The sequence below is a fragment of the Armigeres subalbatus genome, chromosome 1 (genome assembly GCF_024139115.2).
Source record: "Armigeres subalbatus isolate Guangzhou_Male chromosome 1, GZ_Asu_2, whole genome shotgun sequence".
Classification (NCBI taxonomy): domain Eukaryota; kingdom Metazoa; phylum Arthropoda; class Insecta; order Diptera; family Culicidae; genus Armigeres; species Armigeres subalbatus.
Genome location: NC_085139.1, coordinates 161,625,216 through 161,644,939, shown reverse-complemented (window position 1 = coordinate 161,644,939; position 19,724 = coordinate 161,625,216). Strand labels below are relative to the sequence as shown.

Below are 19,724 nucleotides of genomic sequence, written 5' to 3'. Positions count from 1 at the left end.
AAAGGTCAAAAAAGCTCTTTAGCAGAATAGATCACATTTTTTCGATAATTTTGCATGTTTTTGCATTAGTTAAAATGCATTGCCACCACATCCGAAAAAAAAATTCGGTTTTGAATTTTTTTTCCAAGGGGGGATCCTTGGGAGAAAAACAATGATTTTTCAATAATTCCGAAATGCAATGTCCGATCGAAACAATTTCAATAGCAAACAATGGAGTAAATCGGATAATGCTAAGTTCCAAAAAGTGTACATGTAATTTGTACACATACACACATACACACACATACATACATAGACACATACAGACATCACTTCAGTTCGTCGAGCTGAGTTGATCGATATACAGTCAAACCTCCATGAGTCGATGTTCTATGACTCGATATCGACTCATGGAAGCAAATTATGCCATAGTAAAAAATATTTTTTGGGTTGCTATGATGGTTCCTTCAAACAGCTTTCCAAGAATTTTCTATTCCACATCTCGATATTTCCATGAGTCGATGGTCCCTTCAATATCGACTCATGGAGGTTTTACTGTATAACACTTTGGGTCTCCGGGCCTTCTATCAAAAGTTCTTTTTTGAAGCAATCATATAGTCTTTCAGTACAACTTTGTTTTACGAGAAAGGCAAAACACGCTAAGAAAATCTCACTCAAGTCTGGTTAGTATATATAATGCACGAGAATGAATCAGGGTTTTTCTATGACTATTGTATTTTTTCCAATCCTGTAACAAGCCTATTGATATATAAAAACAATTTACAATTATCGATAATGAAGCTCCTGCGTACTTTTCAGAATTGGAGAGGATATTTCTTTTGAAAAACAATCAAGAACCGAATATAGTAACAAACATAATCTTAGATTTATTTCTCATCTTCACTGCCGTCCGCTCAGAGTTTGTACATTCATGGGTGGCTAATACTTAAGATCACATTTACAAACGTGTAACGTCTTCCTGGAAACTCGGATTATTTGTACCCGTTTCATCGCCAATATCACAGCTGTGATTGTCATTTGATTTATTGGTCTTCCGTTTCGGCTTGTCGCCCTCATTCTGTTTCGTGGTGGAGCTTCTACTCGCACACGATCCGTTCGTCCTGTTGTTCTCATTTTTCACATCCAAAAAGCTTTCATAGAGGTTATAGTTATTAATTATCACATTTCCTTTGATAATGTGCGTGGTAATACTGGCCGGTCCAGTCATGCTGCTGCCATCTGTGCTGTACGGCATTCCCAGTGACATTTGTATGGTATGGTTTTGAACTACTTCGTCGTGGAGCGATGAAATGACGGTGATTTCATTTTCATTGATTTGTGCCATAGATTCGGCTGCACTCGGTTGACTACTCCGCGATGCGGTGTTGTTCCGTCCGTTCCGATTGCTTTGGGTATTTTCGGTGGACTTTGACCCGTCCTTTTTAGACGATTTGGCCCGTGGGCTGTCTCCCGTTAGAGGACAATCCAGTTGATCTGGATTACGACATGTCAATAGCTTCTTAAAAGCATTACGAAAGTTGGTATTTTTCCATGCGTAAATCATTGGATTCATCATAGAGTTGGCCATAGCCAGAGAGAAAGCCGCTTTGTACAGAATTGCTGAGTTGTTTTCGAAAAATGAAAATATTTGCGTTAAAATTACGACAAAATACGGCAACCAGCAACACGTGAAGCAACCCATTATTATCAGGACGACCTGTAATTGGATTCGAATATTTGGTTTCTTCATCGTTAGAAAATGCACAACCTACTAACCTGCACTGATTTCCAATCGGATGAGTTTTCCTGCGCGTTGTGTGCTCGTAGTTGTTTGGCATGTTTAGCTGCCTCACGCCATATTCGCCAGTAAACGAGAAGCAAACAAAACCACACCAGGGAGAAAAGTGGCGTTATCACTCCCGCCACATACCAGGGATAAAGGAGTTCATCGAATTCGCACTCCATCGCCGTGTCCCACTTGTTCCAAATCAGTGGAATGGTTGCGATGAGGATGGCCAGGCACCAGCCGAAGCCCAATATCACTAGGGCAACTTTCTTCGTCATTAATCTGAAATGGAGACACAGAAAAAATGGGTTTAATTAATATGGCATTTTGGTATGTTCAGAATATGTGTCTGTCGTTCTCGTACACTGTATGTAAGTAAAGGCTATAGGTTCATGCTAACAACAAACTTTCAATAGACGGCTCGGATACTCTTAGACGAACTGAAATTATGTCTTTATTTTTGTATGTAACTGTGCATGTTCATATGCTAACAACAAACTTTCAATAGACGGCTCGGATACTCTTAGACGAACTGAAATTATGTCTTTATTTTTGTATGTAACTGTGCATGTTCATGTGTGTGTATGTATGTGCACACTCAGAAACCATTTGGAATTACCAATGTCCTAATAACTTGCAATAAGTTCGGGGACTTTGTTCCATTGTTTGCTTTTGCAACGCCCCCCCTCTCTCTAGAAAAAAATCAAAGTGTGTACACAAAAAATGTTTATACCGGGACAGAGATAACAAATGTGAATTTATGGGAAAATTAGATCTGTTGTGCTTTTTGACTTTTCTGTTGCGATTTCCTAAATACGTTTTATAACGATTAAGTAAGGCATCAACACTTATAGATGGATTTATTTAATTACGATTTCGAAAATAATTGACATGTAAAAGCATCATTAGGCTTCAACTAGAAAAAACCCTTATATCAGGAACGTGCTCGCCGACCTTTTGACATCTGTATTCAGTCTGCGTTCGTATTTATTAACGCAATCAGTTGAGTAGATGGCAGTAAGACGTCAAAGTATATCAATTCAAAAGTTTACACAATATTTAAAAAAATGCAGCAGACTTTCAAATTGCCTTTTAAGAGCATATTTCACTGTTCACGGTCTCCCTTCTTCTGTAAAAATTAATAAAACTGATCCATCACGCAGAAGTATGAACTATTCGATCCTAAATTATACAGTCGACTCTCTACACTAGATGTTCTATATCTCGATATCTCTCACTACGTCGATGGTTTCCTCAGTCCCTTCAATCTACATAAATTTGAGCTTTCTACATCTCGCAAACCTCCTTCTATCTCGATGCGTTCTGATCATATTTTGTTCAGGATTCACACTCCTTATGTCGATATGTTTAAATTTTTAGTATAGTATTTTTTTGTATTAGTACCCATTTCAATTTTTCTTCCATTCCTCGATCTTTCCCTCTCTCGATGGTCCCTTTAATATCGACATGTGGAGAGACGACTGTACTATTGTTCTTGCGGGTGTCCCACCAACGCAGAAGAAAAAAAATCTTATATGATGACGTCTCATCAACGCAGAAGAAGAATCTCTTGCATATCATACTACGCAGAATAGGACATCGCCAATCGAATTTGAACAAGATTTCCAGTATGTGGCGTAAGGGTGCGAGCAATATAGCAAGCAACATCGAATGCAATACACGTAGAAACGCATATATAGCAACGCTTGTGATTTTACGGAAACTTTGCTCATGCTCATCTAGAGAAATCCTTTGAGCAAAAGAACGCTAGCACATTTAAAGTAAGCGGCCTAATTCCAGCATGAAAGATGATTAAAATAAATGTTACGCCATCGTTTTGTGAAAATCGATCTTCTTACCGGCGTCTCACTAACGTAGAGGAATAAGCTCTTGTATGCGGGTGTACCCCCACGTGATCCATGCAATTCTCGCTTAACTTTTCAAAAGGACCTAAGTAACATTTATTTCGAAGACAGAGACCTTTTGTATGCGGGCGTTCACCCACGCAGAATTGTCATCTATTCGATCTACAATTACACAATTATTCTTGCCGGTGTCTCACCAAGGGAGAGAAAGAAACTCATATGTAGGTGTCCCATCATGCAGAATTGTGAACCAACCAATCAACCATCGCACCTCTCTTCCGGTGTGTGTGTCCCACCAACGAAAATAAAGAATATCTTATATGCGGGATCCATACGATGGATCAGTGCGAATTCGTCTTTTATATTTGTGACAAAGCAAACCACGTTAAAAATATTCTATTTGGATCGATCGCGCATTTATATTTGTCGTAGTCAAACAAATCTTCACTTGATTCACTTTTCCGCAGAAAATTAGTTAAAATTACAAAACGTATGATGGATTCCACGCAGAATAACACGTAAATAACGATTTTTTTCAACATGATCGTCTTTGATTGGAATGAAATTTTGCACATATTTTCGGCACAGCAGACTAACCATTTTTCACTGATTTAAAAAAAATCGACCCTCAAAAAGTCATAAGATAAATCGCGTATTGTTAAACGGTCCATAAGAAATGCACGTGCGTTCAACAATAGGCGAAAAATTAGTCATTCAATATTTGGCGATTTCCCCTATGTCTTTTCGAATAAAGTAATTTCATAAAACAAATTAACTCGAAAACCGTTCATTGTACGAAAACCCAAATTTATCCACCAGTGGTGATTATGCCTTTCTCGATTCAATGTGTTGAATTCGAATAAGTATGGTAAATGCAACGTAAATTGCCTACATTTTGGCGGTTAAAAGCTTTGATGCGATTATATCACGCTACTAAGAATTACTCAACTATGAGAGTAATGGATTGCGTCACGGCCAAATTGATTAATGACTTGAAGTGTGCATGTAAACTGCGTATTTGTTAAAAAATAGAAATATTATTCAAACCGAATGAGTTATTAACAAACAAAAACAATAGTGTCCAACTAGGAAAGTTTCTCCGTCGAATGAAACTAGTTGCACTCGAATCGGTCAAGTCCTTCTGTATGAAACGTGTTTAACATTAAAAAATTCCCGGGGCTACACACATCCACACACACACACACACAGACGGACATTTACTCAGTTTTTCGAGCTGAGTCGATTGGTATATAACACTATGGGTCTCCGAGCCTTCTATCAAAATTTTGCTTTTGGAGTGAAATTATAGCCTTCTGGTACAACTTTGTTGTACGAGAAAGGCAAAAACTGACTGATAACGAATTGTAAGAAACAAAACAAAATATAGATATATTATTGTGAAACTTGAAATATCTCAAATTTTTTTCACTACAATATCTCACTTTTTTTACCACAAAAACTTAACTTCCGTAAATTCCGAAGAATTTCCCGTTGAAATCCAATTCGGAAGATTTTCCCTAGACAATTGATTTCCATAAATTCCAAACAATTTTCCGTAGAAATTCCTAATGATTTCCGTTGAAATTCAAATAAAAACTCAACTTAATTCACCGAGTGGCGATACTGCCTTTCTCGCATTTAGCCAAGACACCAACCTTATATGGCGCTTATATAGCTCGATTCCATTTTCTTAATAACTTTTAAACGCAATGGTCGATCGTTATCAAATTCAAAAGTGATCAACAAGGCTTTGTCCCCTGTCGAATGCAACTTGTTGCGAGAAAATCGGTCAAGAATTACTTTATGAAAAAGTGGCTAATGTTTTTCGGTTTTCGTGTGCACACACACATACACACGGACAGACAGACAATTGTTCAGTTCGACGAGCTGAGTCGATTGGTATATAACATCATGGGTCTCCGAGACTTCTATAAAAAGTTCGATTTTGGAGTGAAATGATAGCCTTTCGGTACAACTTTGTTGTACGAGAAAGGAAAAAACATTTAAATAAAGTTTTCAAACGAGTAAGGGTTGGTTGCCCGAAAGTCATTGAGCCGAAAGTCGTTTGGCCAAAGGCCGCAAAACCCAAAGTTGTTTGGTGGAATAAGGGTCATTCCATCCATACCAAGTGACCGAACCACTTGTAATCGACTTACACCGATTTTTATCAAATTTTGTGTTATCTACCGATTATATGTAAAAATCCAAATTTATTTGATGATTGGACAACCCAAATGCAAATGCGAGCACCCCCCGTTTTTGACGATTTGTAAAAACCATATTTTTTAACGACTGATATCTCGGACAGTTTTAAAGCTACAAATAACTTCTTTTTATGCAATTTGAAGAGAGTTCTTCAAACTTTTTTAGAAAAATATTGATTTTTAGTAGAAGTGTTGCCATCTGTATTATTTTTGCGTTTCAAGTATAAAATTGTATTTTTCCTTTTTGCTAGTGTTTTTATGGAATTGCCAAAAATTCAAAGATATCGATTTCTTAAAGAAATTGTAAAACACGTAGCTTTGAATAGAAAATAATGTACTTGACAACGTACTCACTTTGGAAGAAATAGCTTTTCTGTATTATTGTAAAGTGTACTATTAAACTATTACTCACATAAAGGGCCGGATTTAGCCGGAAGGGTGCCCGGGGCCGACGGCTTGTGGGGTCCCCAAAATGTACAAAACAGGTAGGTTTTGGTACACAAGATTCGTGAGGGCCCGAGGCCACGCCCCACCGCCCCCCCCATAAATCCGGCCCTGCTCACATACACCTGTGTTCAGAATAATAGCAGCGAAAGCCGTTTTCCATACAAAATGGTCAACTTTGACAAGCTGTAACTTTGTACCCCGATGACCGATTGAGCTGAAATTTTGGCAGTGAACTACAAATATGATGAAATTTACACATACTACGTATTATTTTTTTTGAATGACGCGTTCAAAAATTACGCACTAGGTCAAATTGTTCAAAAAAATAGCAGTTTTTGTTTTGTCATTCGTCATTCGTCATTCGAAAAAATTGATACTTAGTATGTGTAAATTTCATCATATTTGTAGTTCACTGCCAAAATTTCAGTTCAATCGATCATCGGGGTTGCCAAGTTACAGCTTGTCAAAGTTGACCATTTTGTATGAAAAACGGCTTTCGCTGCTATTATTCTGAACACAGGTGTAGGTACTATAGTATTTTACCTGCTATCGAAATTTTTTTTTTTTAATTTTATAAATCATTAATTTATTTCAAAAGCTTTCGGCTCATATGCTGTTAAGCGTTACGGACCGGAATCTTTTTTATACTATTTTATTCTCACAAAATAACGTTAGATTAAGTGAACCGAAAGACTCGTGTTTTAATCATAGAAACAAACATTTTCCTAAAAACAGCAAAAGAAAGACATACGAGAGACAATTGCGACAGAAGAAACGATATGATTATCTAAAAAACCCTGATTAATTTACCTTGCGGGAAAGGTGAATTTCTCGTGCATTTTGAAAATAGTATTTTGACCATATGTTTCGAGCCCATAGTCCGAACAAGCCAAATTTAATTAGAAAACAATGGCACACGATTTTCCGTGAAATGCAACATGTTGTGAGCCAATCGGTTAAGGGCAAGTGCCTAAAAAGTTTATGAAACTTTTCTGCGCACACACACACAGACATCACCTCAATTTATCGAGCTGAGTCGATTGGTATACAACACTATGGCTCCCCGGGCCGTCTATGAAAAGTTTGTTTTCGGAGCGAACATATAGCCTTTCAGTAAGCTTAGTGTACGGGAAAGGGAAAAATAAAGTAGCTCATAAGGAAGTAGACTTTTACTATGTTGTTGTGGAAAAGTAGTGTATGAAAAAGGCAAATCATTATGTAAATGATACTTGTACGTATAGAAGAAGAGGTAAGATTTGTGACTATTTGTGACAAGTGAGAGGGTTGAAAATGGCAAAAAACGTTGGATGCAGTTTTCAAACGAATTTTGTAATTATACACAAGGCAGAAGAAAAGCTTAATGTCAATACTAGTCGACCAGGGGAGAATTATCCGCGAAAAGTTTTTATCTTACTACCACCGGAATTAAACCCACACTCCACAGCATGCAAATGTGATTTGACGACAGCCATGAGCTCTCAGTCACTCACCAAGGAATCGAAAATTGTCAACTGTGTATGTATATTATCAAAATATGAAAATAGTAGACCAAAAACAAACATCATAAAAATGGTCTTCTTTGAGTTAATGATTTTATTTTCTGTATTTTGAAAATAAATGGATAATATTTGCTATCCAATTTTTTTTGTATTTTTTGCATTTTTAACTCCTAGAGAATTCAGATTTTCTTAAACCATGTGACATATTGCGTTAAAGGTTGACCCTAAGGATGCCGAAAAACTTTGCAGAAGAAGGATCCTTGCTGGAACGACAACCAAAATTGTTTATTCTGCCAGAACTACCAAACTACGTGTACCAATCATTCAACTGAGCGGTATTTCAAAATTTTTAATCTTTTAGGGCTGAGGAACAAATTGTAGTTATTTGGATTAATTTTTAAAGGAAAATTCCGGAAAGAGAAATGGTTTTGCCGTCTAACAACCACAGGTCGCCAGATAGTGCTGGCAAAAACATTGATTTCTTGCGTATGATTTCAACAATCAATCTTCAAAGCGTTGTAATATTTCCAGCAATGCTTTTCTCCATCAAACTCTTTCGGCATCTTTCAGACTATCTACTAATGTATTGAGTCAGATGATTGAATTAACGATAAAATAAAGCCGCTAGGAGCAAAAATGCCAAAAATAATTTCCATGCTAATCTTCATATAAATTTCAAACGCGTTGCGGAAATTGGGGAAGCAACCAATCGAGCTGTGTATGTGTGAATGTGTCAATGCGACTGTGTGTGTACCACGGTTTTTTTTCGAAAATAATCATTAATGTGTGTGTATGTTCGGAAATAAGTAAAAATATGCAATGTTCACAGTGAAGAAAGGACTTTTCATTTTTTAAATCCTGTATCTCAATATCGGAATATAGTTCCTCGGGGTTTCAAGCGTTTCCAATGTAAAAATGGCCAAAGAACACGTTGGTGAGGTTATTTTTTAAATGAATACTCATTGGGTTAAAAAAAGGCATTTTTCGAACAAAAACTTAAAAATTGTTCATTTGGCAACACTGCTTGTCAAAAAAATATTTTTTTATATATTCATTGAAAAATCTTCTTTTGAATGGTTACCTTATATTCATTATAGACCTCACAGTTCCAGAGATATTAACAAATCAAAATGATGGGTTTCATACATTTGTCAGAAAAGGGGGATGGTCGTATCAATCGTGGGGAGGTCCAATCACTACGAAATTTTGGAATTTGGGGTATAACCCATACATAAGCAATTGGTCAAAATTTTATTTAATTCTAAGAAAGCCGATTGCACGTTTGCATTTTTTCTCGGTCACTTCATATGGAATGACCCATATATCATTTGACCGAACAAACCATTAGGCCACAATCCATGGACATACAACCGGAAGTGTTGTACAGCTTGACTGGTAATTTTGATGAACAAATTGTTTGGCCGAAATGGTCATTTGGCCGAAAATGCCCTTTGGTCGAACAGGTTGACGTTTTTGACTATGCTCCTTTCAGCAAATTACATTTTCGGCCGAATGACCCGTTCGGCCAGATGTTCTTTTCTGCCAAACGATCATTTTGGCTAAATAAACTATTTGGCCTAACGATTTTTCAGCTAAATGATCATTTTGACCAAATAGAATGCGAGTATATAAATTTGGGCTTAATGTGTTATTCGACCAAGTGGCATTCGAGCAAATAGCTTTGGCTTTCGGTCAAACGACGAAAACGAAAACGACGTTTGACCGAAAGTTGTTTGATCGGATTTGGACGAAATGGGTATCCTTCTGCTATGACTCAGTTATTAACTGAAAGGTTTACTTTGCCCACCAATGCATACAAGATACCTGATTTGTGTGACAAGTACAATGGATACACTATGCCCACCCAAAATTTGATTTCTTTATTAAGGTGGTTTACCATAAGATTAAGTTCAACACCGAAACGCTTACCCGAAAACTTCCTGGACCAAACAGATAATCGAGCTCGCCAGCTCCGGATGCCTCTGATTGCAAGGCCAACTGAGAGATCCAGAAACGGATATTCGACCGAAAACATAGTTTGGTCGATCTGCTCATTTGACCGAAAAGCCGTCTAACTAAAAATGCCGTTTTGCCGAAAAGGCCATTTGGCTGAAAATGTATTTTGGTTAAAATTGACTTACGGTCCAAAAAGTCGTTTGGTCGAACTGATCCTTTGCCGAATAAGTAGTTTGGCCGAATTTGGTCGTTTAGCAGAAAGGGCCGTTTGGCCAAACGGGTTGACATATTGGCTATATTACCTGTTCAGCAAATGGCAGATATTTTCGGCCGTTTACTCATTTGACAAATGATATTCCCGTCCAAAAATTTTTTTCAGTCAAAGGTACGACCGAATGACTTTTTTGGACGTACGACCTATTCGGTCAAACAAATATTTCGGCAAAAAGACCAGATTTTTTTTAATATTTCTTGGATATCTTTACGCTATATGTGGGGTAACCAACTTGATTTGAATCCCCATACATTTGGATACTCCTGGCGATTTCTGATCTATATAGTCAAAGCCGCACTGAACCCCATCACTGGCTTCAAGAAAATAAGATTGCTCTGCATTTGTTTGACTAGCTTCCTGTGCGAAAATAACAATATTGTCGCGCTTATCTTTTTCTAGAATGTTGCGGCGGTCATACACTCGCAGGCTCGACTGCGAAGGTAAACGTCAAGATAGCCGCAGTGTTAAAAGATAGGCAGAAATTTCCCGCTCAAAACAAAACCACGTGCTTTTCGCAAAATGACAGCAGTGTTCGATTGTATTAGTGAGAGGCAACCGGAGTCACTGAGTACATGGAGAGTGTCTATCATGGCAAGTGCATACGGTGGGTGAGATTTTCATTGACACTGTTGTGTTTAGTGACCGTTGCGATTACCTGAGAAGCAACCAGCAGGAAGCCGCAGTATTCTATTTTATCTCAAGATGCATAATATTTAGATGAAAATTTAATGAAATCAGTCTGTTCAAGAACGCGTTACAATGCGTTGCGCGTCAAAGCATACATCGTTGAAAATCTCAGAACGCACACAAAATTGTGAATTTGATACTCAAGAATCTTCTCATTGGTAAATGTCAATCATCAAGATAAGACTTTGGACCAAAATAAAAACTCCCCCATGTAAATTAGAAGTTTTCTGTAAAAAAATTAAAAAAATGCCAATAAATAAACCAGGGTATCCTGTCTTGTATTGTTGTTGTATATGTATATAAAAATGAGTTTGCATTTCCTTTTAGGCAATATAACTTACGAACGGATGAACCGATTTACAAGATTCTCTCACTAATTGATTCGTCACTAATGAAATTTTCTGTGTTTATATATACTAAAAATTGGCCAATTTGACGGGGAAAGTTGAAAAGTTGTCAAAATATAAGAGTAGGTACTGAAGTAAGCCATCAACTCGAATTGAAATCTTTCTAGAGTGCGACGATGCAATAAAACAAACGATTGACACGTAGATAAAATATAATCACGAGCGAGATCGGGCAGGTTCACCTATAAGTAATAAATTAATATGAAATGTCCATAAACAATGCAAAATTTCCATAAATAATCAAACACTTTTCACGAATCAAAAAAATATTAGCACTTCTAAAAACAAAAATTGCAATTATAAACGGAGAATTTTTAATAAAGTTTCACTGAAAAGATATAAAATTTCCATAAATAAATCAATATTAGCAATAAACAATTACAAAGTTTCCAGAACTTTCCATGAAGATAAAAATGGAAAAATGAATGAAATATTGAAAAAAAAAAAACAAAAAATATTAAAGTTTTCATGAACAAAAATTTAAAAAAGCTATAGAACTTGGCTTTTCCCATAGATTAATCCTTCTTTAGAAGCGTTCATCGTTCATAGAAAATGTAATCAGTTTTATTTCCCTATTTTCGGTGGACACTTTCTCATTTTTTTATTGCTCGTTATTGACTGTTTTGGGGAAATTTTTAATTTTTTTGTAAAAAAATATTCTGTGGAAAATGTTGTAATTGTTTATTGCTAATATTGATTTATTTATGGAAATTATGTATTTTTTCGGTGGAACATTTTTAATTCTTTAGAGCAGCGGTTCTCAACCTTTTTCATAAGAGGTACCCCTTTGAACTTTTGCATTAATTGAGGTACCCCCTATTTTTTGCTTTTGGAAGAAGGCTTCAGCTTCTTCAAAGGAGCTTTCCGAGCCTCTTGAAAAACGCATTCGATCCTCTTGATAGAAGGCATCCGAGACTTTTGAAAGGAGGCTTCCGAGCCTCTTAAAAGGAACATTCCGAGCCTCTTAAGCTTTTTGCAAGTAGGCTTTCGACCTCTTAAAAGGAGGCTCCCAAGCCTCTTGAAAGAAGGCGGCCAGGTCACTTAAAACGAGGCTTCCGGTCCTCTTAGAAGAAGACTTCCAGGCTTCTTGAAAGGAGGCTTCCGTGCCACTTGAAGGAGGCTCATGAGCGTCTTGGAAGAAGGTTTTCTAACCTCTTGAAAAGCGTCTTTCAAGTCTTTTGAAAGGAGGCTTTCAATCCTATTGAAAGGAGGCTTTAAAGCCTTTGATATGAGGTTTCCAAGCCTCTTGATAGGAAGCTTCCAAGCCTTTTGATAGGAGGCGTCCGGGCCCCTTAAAACGAGGCTTCCGGGCCTACTTAAAATTGCTTCCGGGCCTCTTGAAAGAAGACTTCCGGGCTTCTTGAAAGGAGGCTTCCGGATCACTTGAAGAAGTCTTACGAGCATCTTGAAAGGAGGCTTTCGAACCTCTTGAAAGGTGGCTTCCAAGCCTATTGAAAAAAGGTATTCAAGCCTCTTAATGGTAGGCTTCCAAGCCTCTTAATAGGAGGCGTCCAGGCCCCTTAAAACAAGTCTTCCGGGCCTATTGAAAGGGGCAAGTCTGATAAAAATGGTTGCAGCAACTTGATCGCGACTAAATCTGGTCACATGTGAGTTACACTGATCTATATAGAACATGTGTGCTACTGGGGAGGCGTCCGGGCCTCTTGAAAGGAGGCTTCCGGACATCTTGAAAGGAGGCTTCCGGACCTCTTGAAAGGAGGCTTCCGGACCTCTTGGAAGGACGCTTCCGGGTCTCTTGAAAGTAGGCTTCCGGGCCTCTTGAAAAAAGGCTTCCGGGCCTCTTGAAAGGAGGCTTCCGGGCCTCTTGAAAGGAGGCTTCCGGGCCTCTTGAAAGGAGGCTTCCTGGGTTCTTGAAAAGATAATCTTAAAAGTAGGCTCACGAGCCTCTTAGGCTTCCGAGCCTTTTGAAAGGAACCTTCCGAGCCTTGAAAGGAGTCTTCCGAGCCTCCTTAAACGAGTCCTCCAGGCAGTGATTCGTACAGTACATTTTTGCTGCTATTATCATGTCACATTGTTTGTACCGGACAGAATGTTGCACAACATTCTCTTGTGACAATTATAGTGTTGTAGACACATGCCATTCATGGCAATGAATGTATTACCCGCGAGTCGTTCGTATCATGTGACAATATTCGTGCCGCCTGTGAATGTATCGCTATCTACTATGATGGTAGTGCAAAATGAATGTTCTGAGCAGTCATAAAAGCTATGATGCTTTTAGAAAAAGTAAATTAATAAACAATTTGTTTCGCTTGGCTGCTTTGGCTGCACGTAAAGGCTTATGGCGGGTGGGGTAAGAACAAAAAATAATTTATAATGAAACAATTTTTCATAGGGGAGGGGGTTCAAACCCCGGAGAGTTCACTTTCGTAATGAGTGTATCGTCACTTTATATCCCGAATAATATTTCTCAAAACAATAAATCGTCAAACGATGAGACAATTCTTATATATGTAAAAGCTATGGCTGCTCTGAAAAAAGAACGTTTTTACAGACTTAAAAGTCATTTAAATAATTTAATATTTCAACTATTCGAGCCAGATTTATTTTTAACCTGTTTTTGATTATCTAAGTAAAAAAATGATATTTCTAGATATACATATTTCAAGCACTAAAAACCAATATAATATAAATACAAAAAATAGCCTCGTATTTATAATTGGGTGATAAGTAATCTTATTTTCTTGATTGAACCACATTTTTTTTATTTCAAAATTTTGATTTTTATTGTTGTGGAGAAACCTCGGGGCAAAACGACCCATTTGCCATTATGAATACATTTTCAGCAGTTTTTCCAGAGTATTCACTACAGCGCATGTAGTTCGGATCTCGAACTAGCGATCCAGTAGTAAACATTCATGAAAATATTCCTGGAACATCGCCAAATATGCCAAAAAGACGTTTTGCCCCAGGAGTGCATAATACCCCAGTTACCCCTAATTCCACTAGCGGTTATGATGCCTTTGTCCAAACAATCGATGCATTCCAACTATAATTGCCTACCTTAAGGCGTTTACCGACGCTTTATACATAGATAAATGATTGAAACGTTTGATGATCAAAGTTACCCCAAATTGAAGAGTCAAAAAACTCCATAAAAATGTTTAAAACCAGTTTATCAAATAATCAAGAACAATTGCCTAATGCGTTATACATGTAGCAGTACTCGTTTTAAAAATATGAGAAAAGCCACTTACGGAGGAAATATGTACAAAACAATTAAAAAAATTATCAATGTTCCCCCGGATCACGGCACTATAGATCGTGGTATCGGAATGATTGATAGAAGCATAATTCGTAATCTGATTGAAGTTCAGGATAGTAATCCGTTTATTGATAATATGGTAGGCACATATACTGAAGTCGTAGTCAACGCTAGATGTTAGCTTAGAATTTTTAGTGTGAGAACGAACGTCGTCAGCACAAACAGCATACTTCATGAACAAATATCAGCATAAACACTTGCAAGGACACATGTTATGGTCATATTTCTTGAATTTTTTTCAAATGGTCCTTATTGATTTTGAAAAAGTTGCACGCCGAAAAAAGCTAATAAATCAATATCGATAATCCGTGAACGTGAATTTTAAAATAAACGTAAGACATGGCTCAACGAAATCGATTTCTAGTGAGTTTCACTCGCGTGAAAGAAAAAAAAAACATTTTGTATAAATTTTGCGTAAACTGTTCATCTTTCTTAAATCTTTCACTTGCTGTGTATATGCAAATCGAGTTTTCATAATATTGTAATTATTGTAAAGAAAGCACAAAAAGCCAGCTCAGCTATATTAACTGTATTATTTTCAAATATTTAGAACCATTGGTGATGCGATGCATTCATCACCTTCAAAATTATATTCCATTAGTTTCATTTGTGACACATATTATGTCGCATAGAAAAATGTCACGGTAGCTCATGACTTTTTTTTCTGTCATGCTACAATAATTTGTGTTACATGACCGTCATACATGCAACACGTGACCATCAACAGATTTACAGTTCAAGACAGTACATTTTAATCCACTGCCTCCAGGCCTCTTAAACGGCCTCCTGAAAAAAAAGAAGATTGTTCTTTCATTCGATCTTTTGTAACCATTGCCTTTGCTTGTGGAGGTCAGGATTCAATTGGCTTTGATTTACTGATCGCTATGCATATTACGTACAAGACAATGTTTTGAAATTGAAAAATACACAATTATCGAAATATTATCAATATGGTTGGATTGGATTTGTACCAAGTCCGCCATTACACATTTTTATTCGAGGTACCCCCTGGGGCTAGCAAAGGTACATGTACCCCAGGTTGAGAACCGCTGCTTTAGAGAAAATTCTTCTTTTGTAATTGCAATTTTTGCTTTGAAAATTCGGTTTTTGTTTATGGAAATTTTGCATTATTTGTACCAAGATATTTTATTTGTTGCTTATAATTTGCTTTGTTCAATGGCAATTTTTATATTGTTTTATGGAAAAATTCTAATTCTCTATGATATTTCATATTGCTGCCAAGACTTTGCTTCGGCTTTATTGACCAGGGTATAAATTACCGCACGGCTAATGGGGCCCTCACTATGGAAACATTTTATCAGACGAAACGGTAAAGAATGAACAATTTTCAAAGAAGGAGTAATTACTTTGAAACAATATTTAATAATTAAATCATGGATTAAATCCATTGCAAAATAAAAAATATCACTGACTTATCATCAGTGTAAACGCTCACGATATGAAGCATATCGCGAGAGACGTTTTTCGTAAGTTGTTACGATAATGAACTGATTCGATGGGTTAAAATGTTTGAGGCATATTTTTATTTTTTGACACCTTCAGAGAAAATGTTTTTGCCTTTGCGTTACTCATCAAACTTTTGAATATATAGATGGTTCCGTTAGAGATAAAAAAGATTTTGGATGTATTTAACTAATATTGTGCGCGATAAATTCTATTTCTTGTCGATTTAGACCTTTTGTCCCTTTTGACGTTTTGTCCATTTTGGCCTTCTGTACCATTTGTCCCTTCGACGTTTTGTCTTGCGGCCTTTTGTCCCTTCGACCTTTTGTACCATTTGTTCCTTCGACGTTTTGTCTTTCTGGCCTTTTGTCCCTAACCTGTGATTCTTTGTGCGTGTCGCTTGCGATGGGTTTGAAAAATGGTTGAAGCTGATCGAAAAGTTAAAGGCGGCATTATTCCGAAACACATTCTGTAGTTGATCCATATACTATTAATCTTTTAATCTATATACATCTTCTTATATGTACATAAAAATGAGTTTCTTCCTGTCTGACCCTTATAGACTCGGAAACTACTGAACCGATCGGCGTGAAATTTTATATACAGGGGTTTTCGGGCCGGGGAAGGTTCTTAAGAAGGTTCGAGGCTTCTCTCTCCTCTGAAAGGGAGGGCTCCCATACAAATGAAACACAAATTTCCACATAACTCGAGAACTAATCAAGTAAATGGAATCTCTTTAGGCATGTGAAGGTTTTTGAAAGTAAGATTTGTTTCTGAGATGATTCAAGACTCCTTCCCGCTTTGGAGGGGGGGGGGCTTATATATAAATGATACAGAAATTTCCTTATACCTTGAAAACTATTCAAGCAAATGAAACCAAATTTTGCATGTGAAAAAAAACAGACGTTTTAAAGCTTGCACATTAGCCCTTTCTGTTAACTTCATCCTCTCCATTAATATTAATTTTGTGCGAGACAAAGCTAAAAGAGTCAGCTAGTTTTCAATAAAAATAATGAGCAATAAAATCTGTATAAGGCCGATACAAATATTTTGTCTCCCCCCCCCCTCGGAATTTTTTTGCCAAAAAATCATATTTTGAGGAGGCAGCAACATAAAATTTGGATAATTTTGAGGATTTTCAAAACAATCTTTAACAAATCCGAGGAGTTTTTTGATTTTTTTTGACTTATTTTTTATTACACCCCCCCCCCCTCCTCCCCCGTGACCTTGTGGAGACCAGTAGGACAAAAAGTTAATTTAATTTTTGAAACGGCCTAACTAAAGTAAAATAATTAAATTTTGAATTTGTATGAGCTCGTACTTCTTAGAAAATAACACTAGACGACGCATATCTGTCCCATATTTGCTAAGTTTCCTATTGATATGGAACAAATATGCGATTCACGGCAGTATATTTCGTTTAAATGAAAATTGTTGCATATTTTGTTCAATTCGTCAAATAAAAAAAGCGCGCCAAGGGAAAAGGCTACCAAGGGTGCTGGTATTTTTCATATTTTATTTTATCATGCGATAAGAAATTTTAAAAATGTAGTCTTTATATAGGTACATGTAGCGTACGAGAAAAGCAAAAACATCTTAAGGTGGACAGATGTCGCTCTCTTAATTGGGATGCTTTCAGCTTTACACATTTCCGAATCAATTTTAGCTAAATTTTTCACATTCAGTACCACTACTGCAGATTAATCATTAATCTATTATATTCTGTAATACTAAAACACCGAGTTGAAAAAAAACAGTACTTACCAAGACAAAACAGAAAAATCGAGTTCTCAACATTTTTTTTCGGTCGTACCATGTAGGTACAAAAAAAAACAGTTCCTTGCTTTATGAGGCAACTTTAAACTAACGACCTGAATTGCACAGTGTGGTGCGCTCTATCATAGTTGATATCTTTCTTCCGACACACCTTCGCGTATGGTTGCAGTCAACGGTAGCAATAGTAGCTAAAACAGTATATACTCACCGGGCATAGTGCAGTGGGTAGCAGATGGCAATATATCTGTCCACAGCGATGGCAATCAAGTTCCAAATGGACACACTGCATGCGATAATCAGGATGAAGAATCGTAACAAACAAAAGTGTTTATGCCGGCCCAGCTCATTCCCCATATAGAAGGCTAGATGGTACGGCAGCGTCAGTCCGACAAATATGTCCGACATGGCCAACGATAGCACGAATAGGTTCGAAATCAGCAATCTCAACCGCCGATGATAACGCACCGCCAGGATGGTGAGGATGTTCCCACTCAGAATGCAAATCATTAGCACACCGTCGATGATGGCCCATATGAACAGGTCTTCGCTGATGGCCGTCACGCGATCGGCATATACGCGTACCGTTGTCGTGTCCAGCGTTGATGGCTCCATTGTGTCCACAAATGTCTTTACGGTGCTTGCTAACATGTTTGGCAAATGTATCCACTTCTGGTTTTGTTGATTCTCTACTCGACCGGTACCAGCCTTTTAGTAGAGGAACGGCCACCTGAGGTAGCTGGTAAATAGACGATAATTTTTTACATTCACTCTTTGTTTCTTTAATATGGGTCACTTCAGAAAGAATCGACAAGGTGCGTATCCTGAACTTTTTAACCATTATCGCTTTAGCTTCGAGCAGTATTGATGCAACTTTGATTGGGTTTAGAAGACTGCATTTTTTAAATAGAATAACTGCCGTCTTCTGCTCTCATTATATTTCAAGCGTTTCATAGAAACTTGACCGATAAATGATAAAATCAAATGGTGTTCAAGCCATAGTACGCTGACTGTCTCGAAGTTGTTAAATAGATGTTCGGGTTTATTGATAAATTAGACACTCAGTTTTGCTCGAATGAAGGTCGATTTTAATTATCGTTATTTTTATACAGCAATTGTGACAAACTATTTAAGGTCTACTTCTTCAATGCATTTGTTTTTGATAAAATGCTTGTGTCGATTTTATTTGAAATCACCCATATTTAATTCATATTTATTTATATGTGTGAAAAGTAACTCACATTAATATTTTCACCGAAAGTTGTAAAATGTATATTTCATATCCGTATATATGCCATATCTGTCCATGCACATGAAAACACCAACTTTTAAATTATTCAAGCTTCTCATCTTCGTAATCATTTTCGCATCACTAATCATCCAGTCGAAGTCCAACCAAATTATTCTTCACTTCCCCAGCGCCTTACGATGACACAAATGACGTGTTTTCCATTTCGGTAGATTCTATTTGCTTGTCATCAACAATCCAACTATGCTTCACCCTTGAATGAGCGCCGGCTCCTCTGGCACCGTATCAGTGTGATCCAATCGTGCGGTCTGTTTACGCTTCGCTTGTCGATATTTCATTTTACAATATAATCCTTATCAACAACCTCACGCTCTGCAAGAACAGCTTTCTATAAACTGCCAGTTGGCTATCACAGAAGGATCGACGTTGCACGCATGCATTCTTTATTCCACCGCCTACAACACGCGCGAAAGCTTCCTCTTCAAGTGGGCCGCGCGCCGTGAACTATCAACGATTCAATATTTTGATTTGGCGAGTTTTCCCTCTGACCAGTGATGGATGGATGGTCGCCGAACTATATTGCAACAGATATGAGAAGGCGCGTTCGTTTTTTCGACGACATACTCGTGGGCGCCAACACTAGAAGCAGAAACGCATGCTTGCTTACACGCCGCACGAAGGTTGAACACTGACTACGGCCTCTTCCAGTTGAACGGTGGTTGGTGATGCGATGAAGTACCACCGATGAAGAAGCTACCACAACACTAGTTGTTCTCGCCGACATTGATTGCCAATCGAATGGTCACAGTCCACTGATCGCAATTGCTTTAGGAAGAGAGTTGTAAATC

The 19,724-nt window shown here is 37.4% G+C and overlaps 2 protein-coding genes across 2 annotated transcripts in view; one reads left to right on the top strand and one right to left on the bottom strand.

Moving 5' to 3' along the window:
- Positions 1–19,724, top strand: part of LOC134205441 (serine/threonine-protein kinase Smg1-like) — a 103,720-nt gene that overhangs the window by 24,708 nt on the left and 59,288 nt on the right.
- LOC134205443 (histamine H2 receptor-like) lies at positions 881–19,588 on the bottom strand. Its single transcript, XM_062680686.1, has 4 exons — positions 18,869–19,588; positions 17,839–18,366; positions 1,756–2,047; positions 881–1,696 (listed from the first exon to the last, which is right to left on the bottom strand). Exons 2-4 carry the CDS (start codon positions 18,276–18,278, stop codon positions 938–940), a joined length of 1,491 nt encoding a protein of 496 aa, XP_062536670.1. The 5' UTR covers positions 18,279–18,366; positions 18,869–19,588; the 3' UTR covers positions 881–937.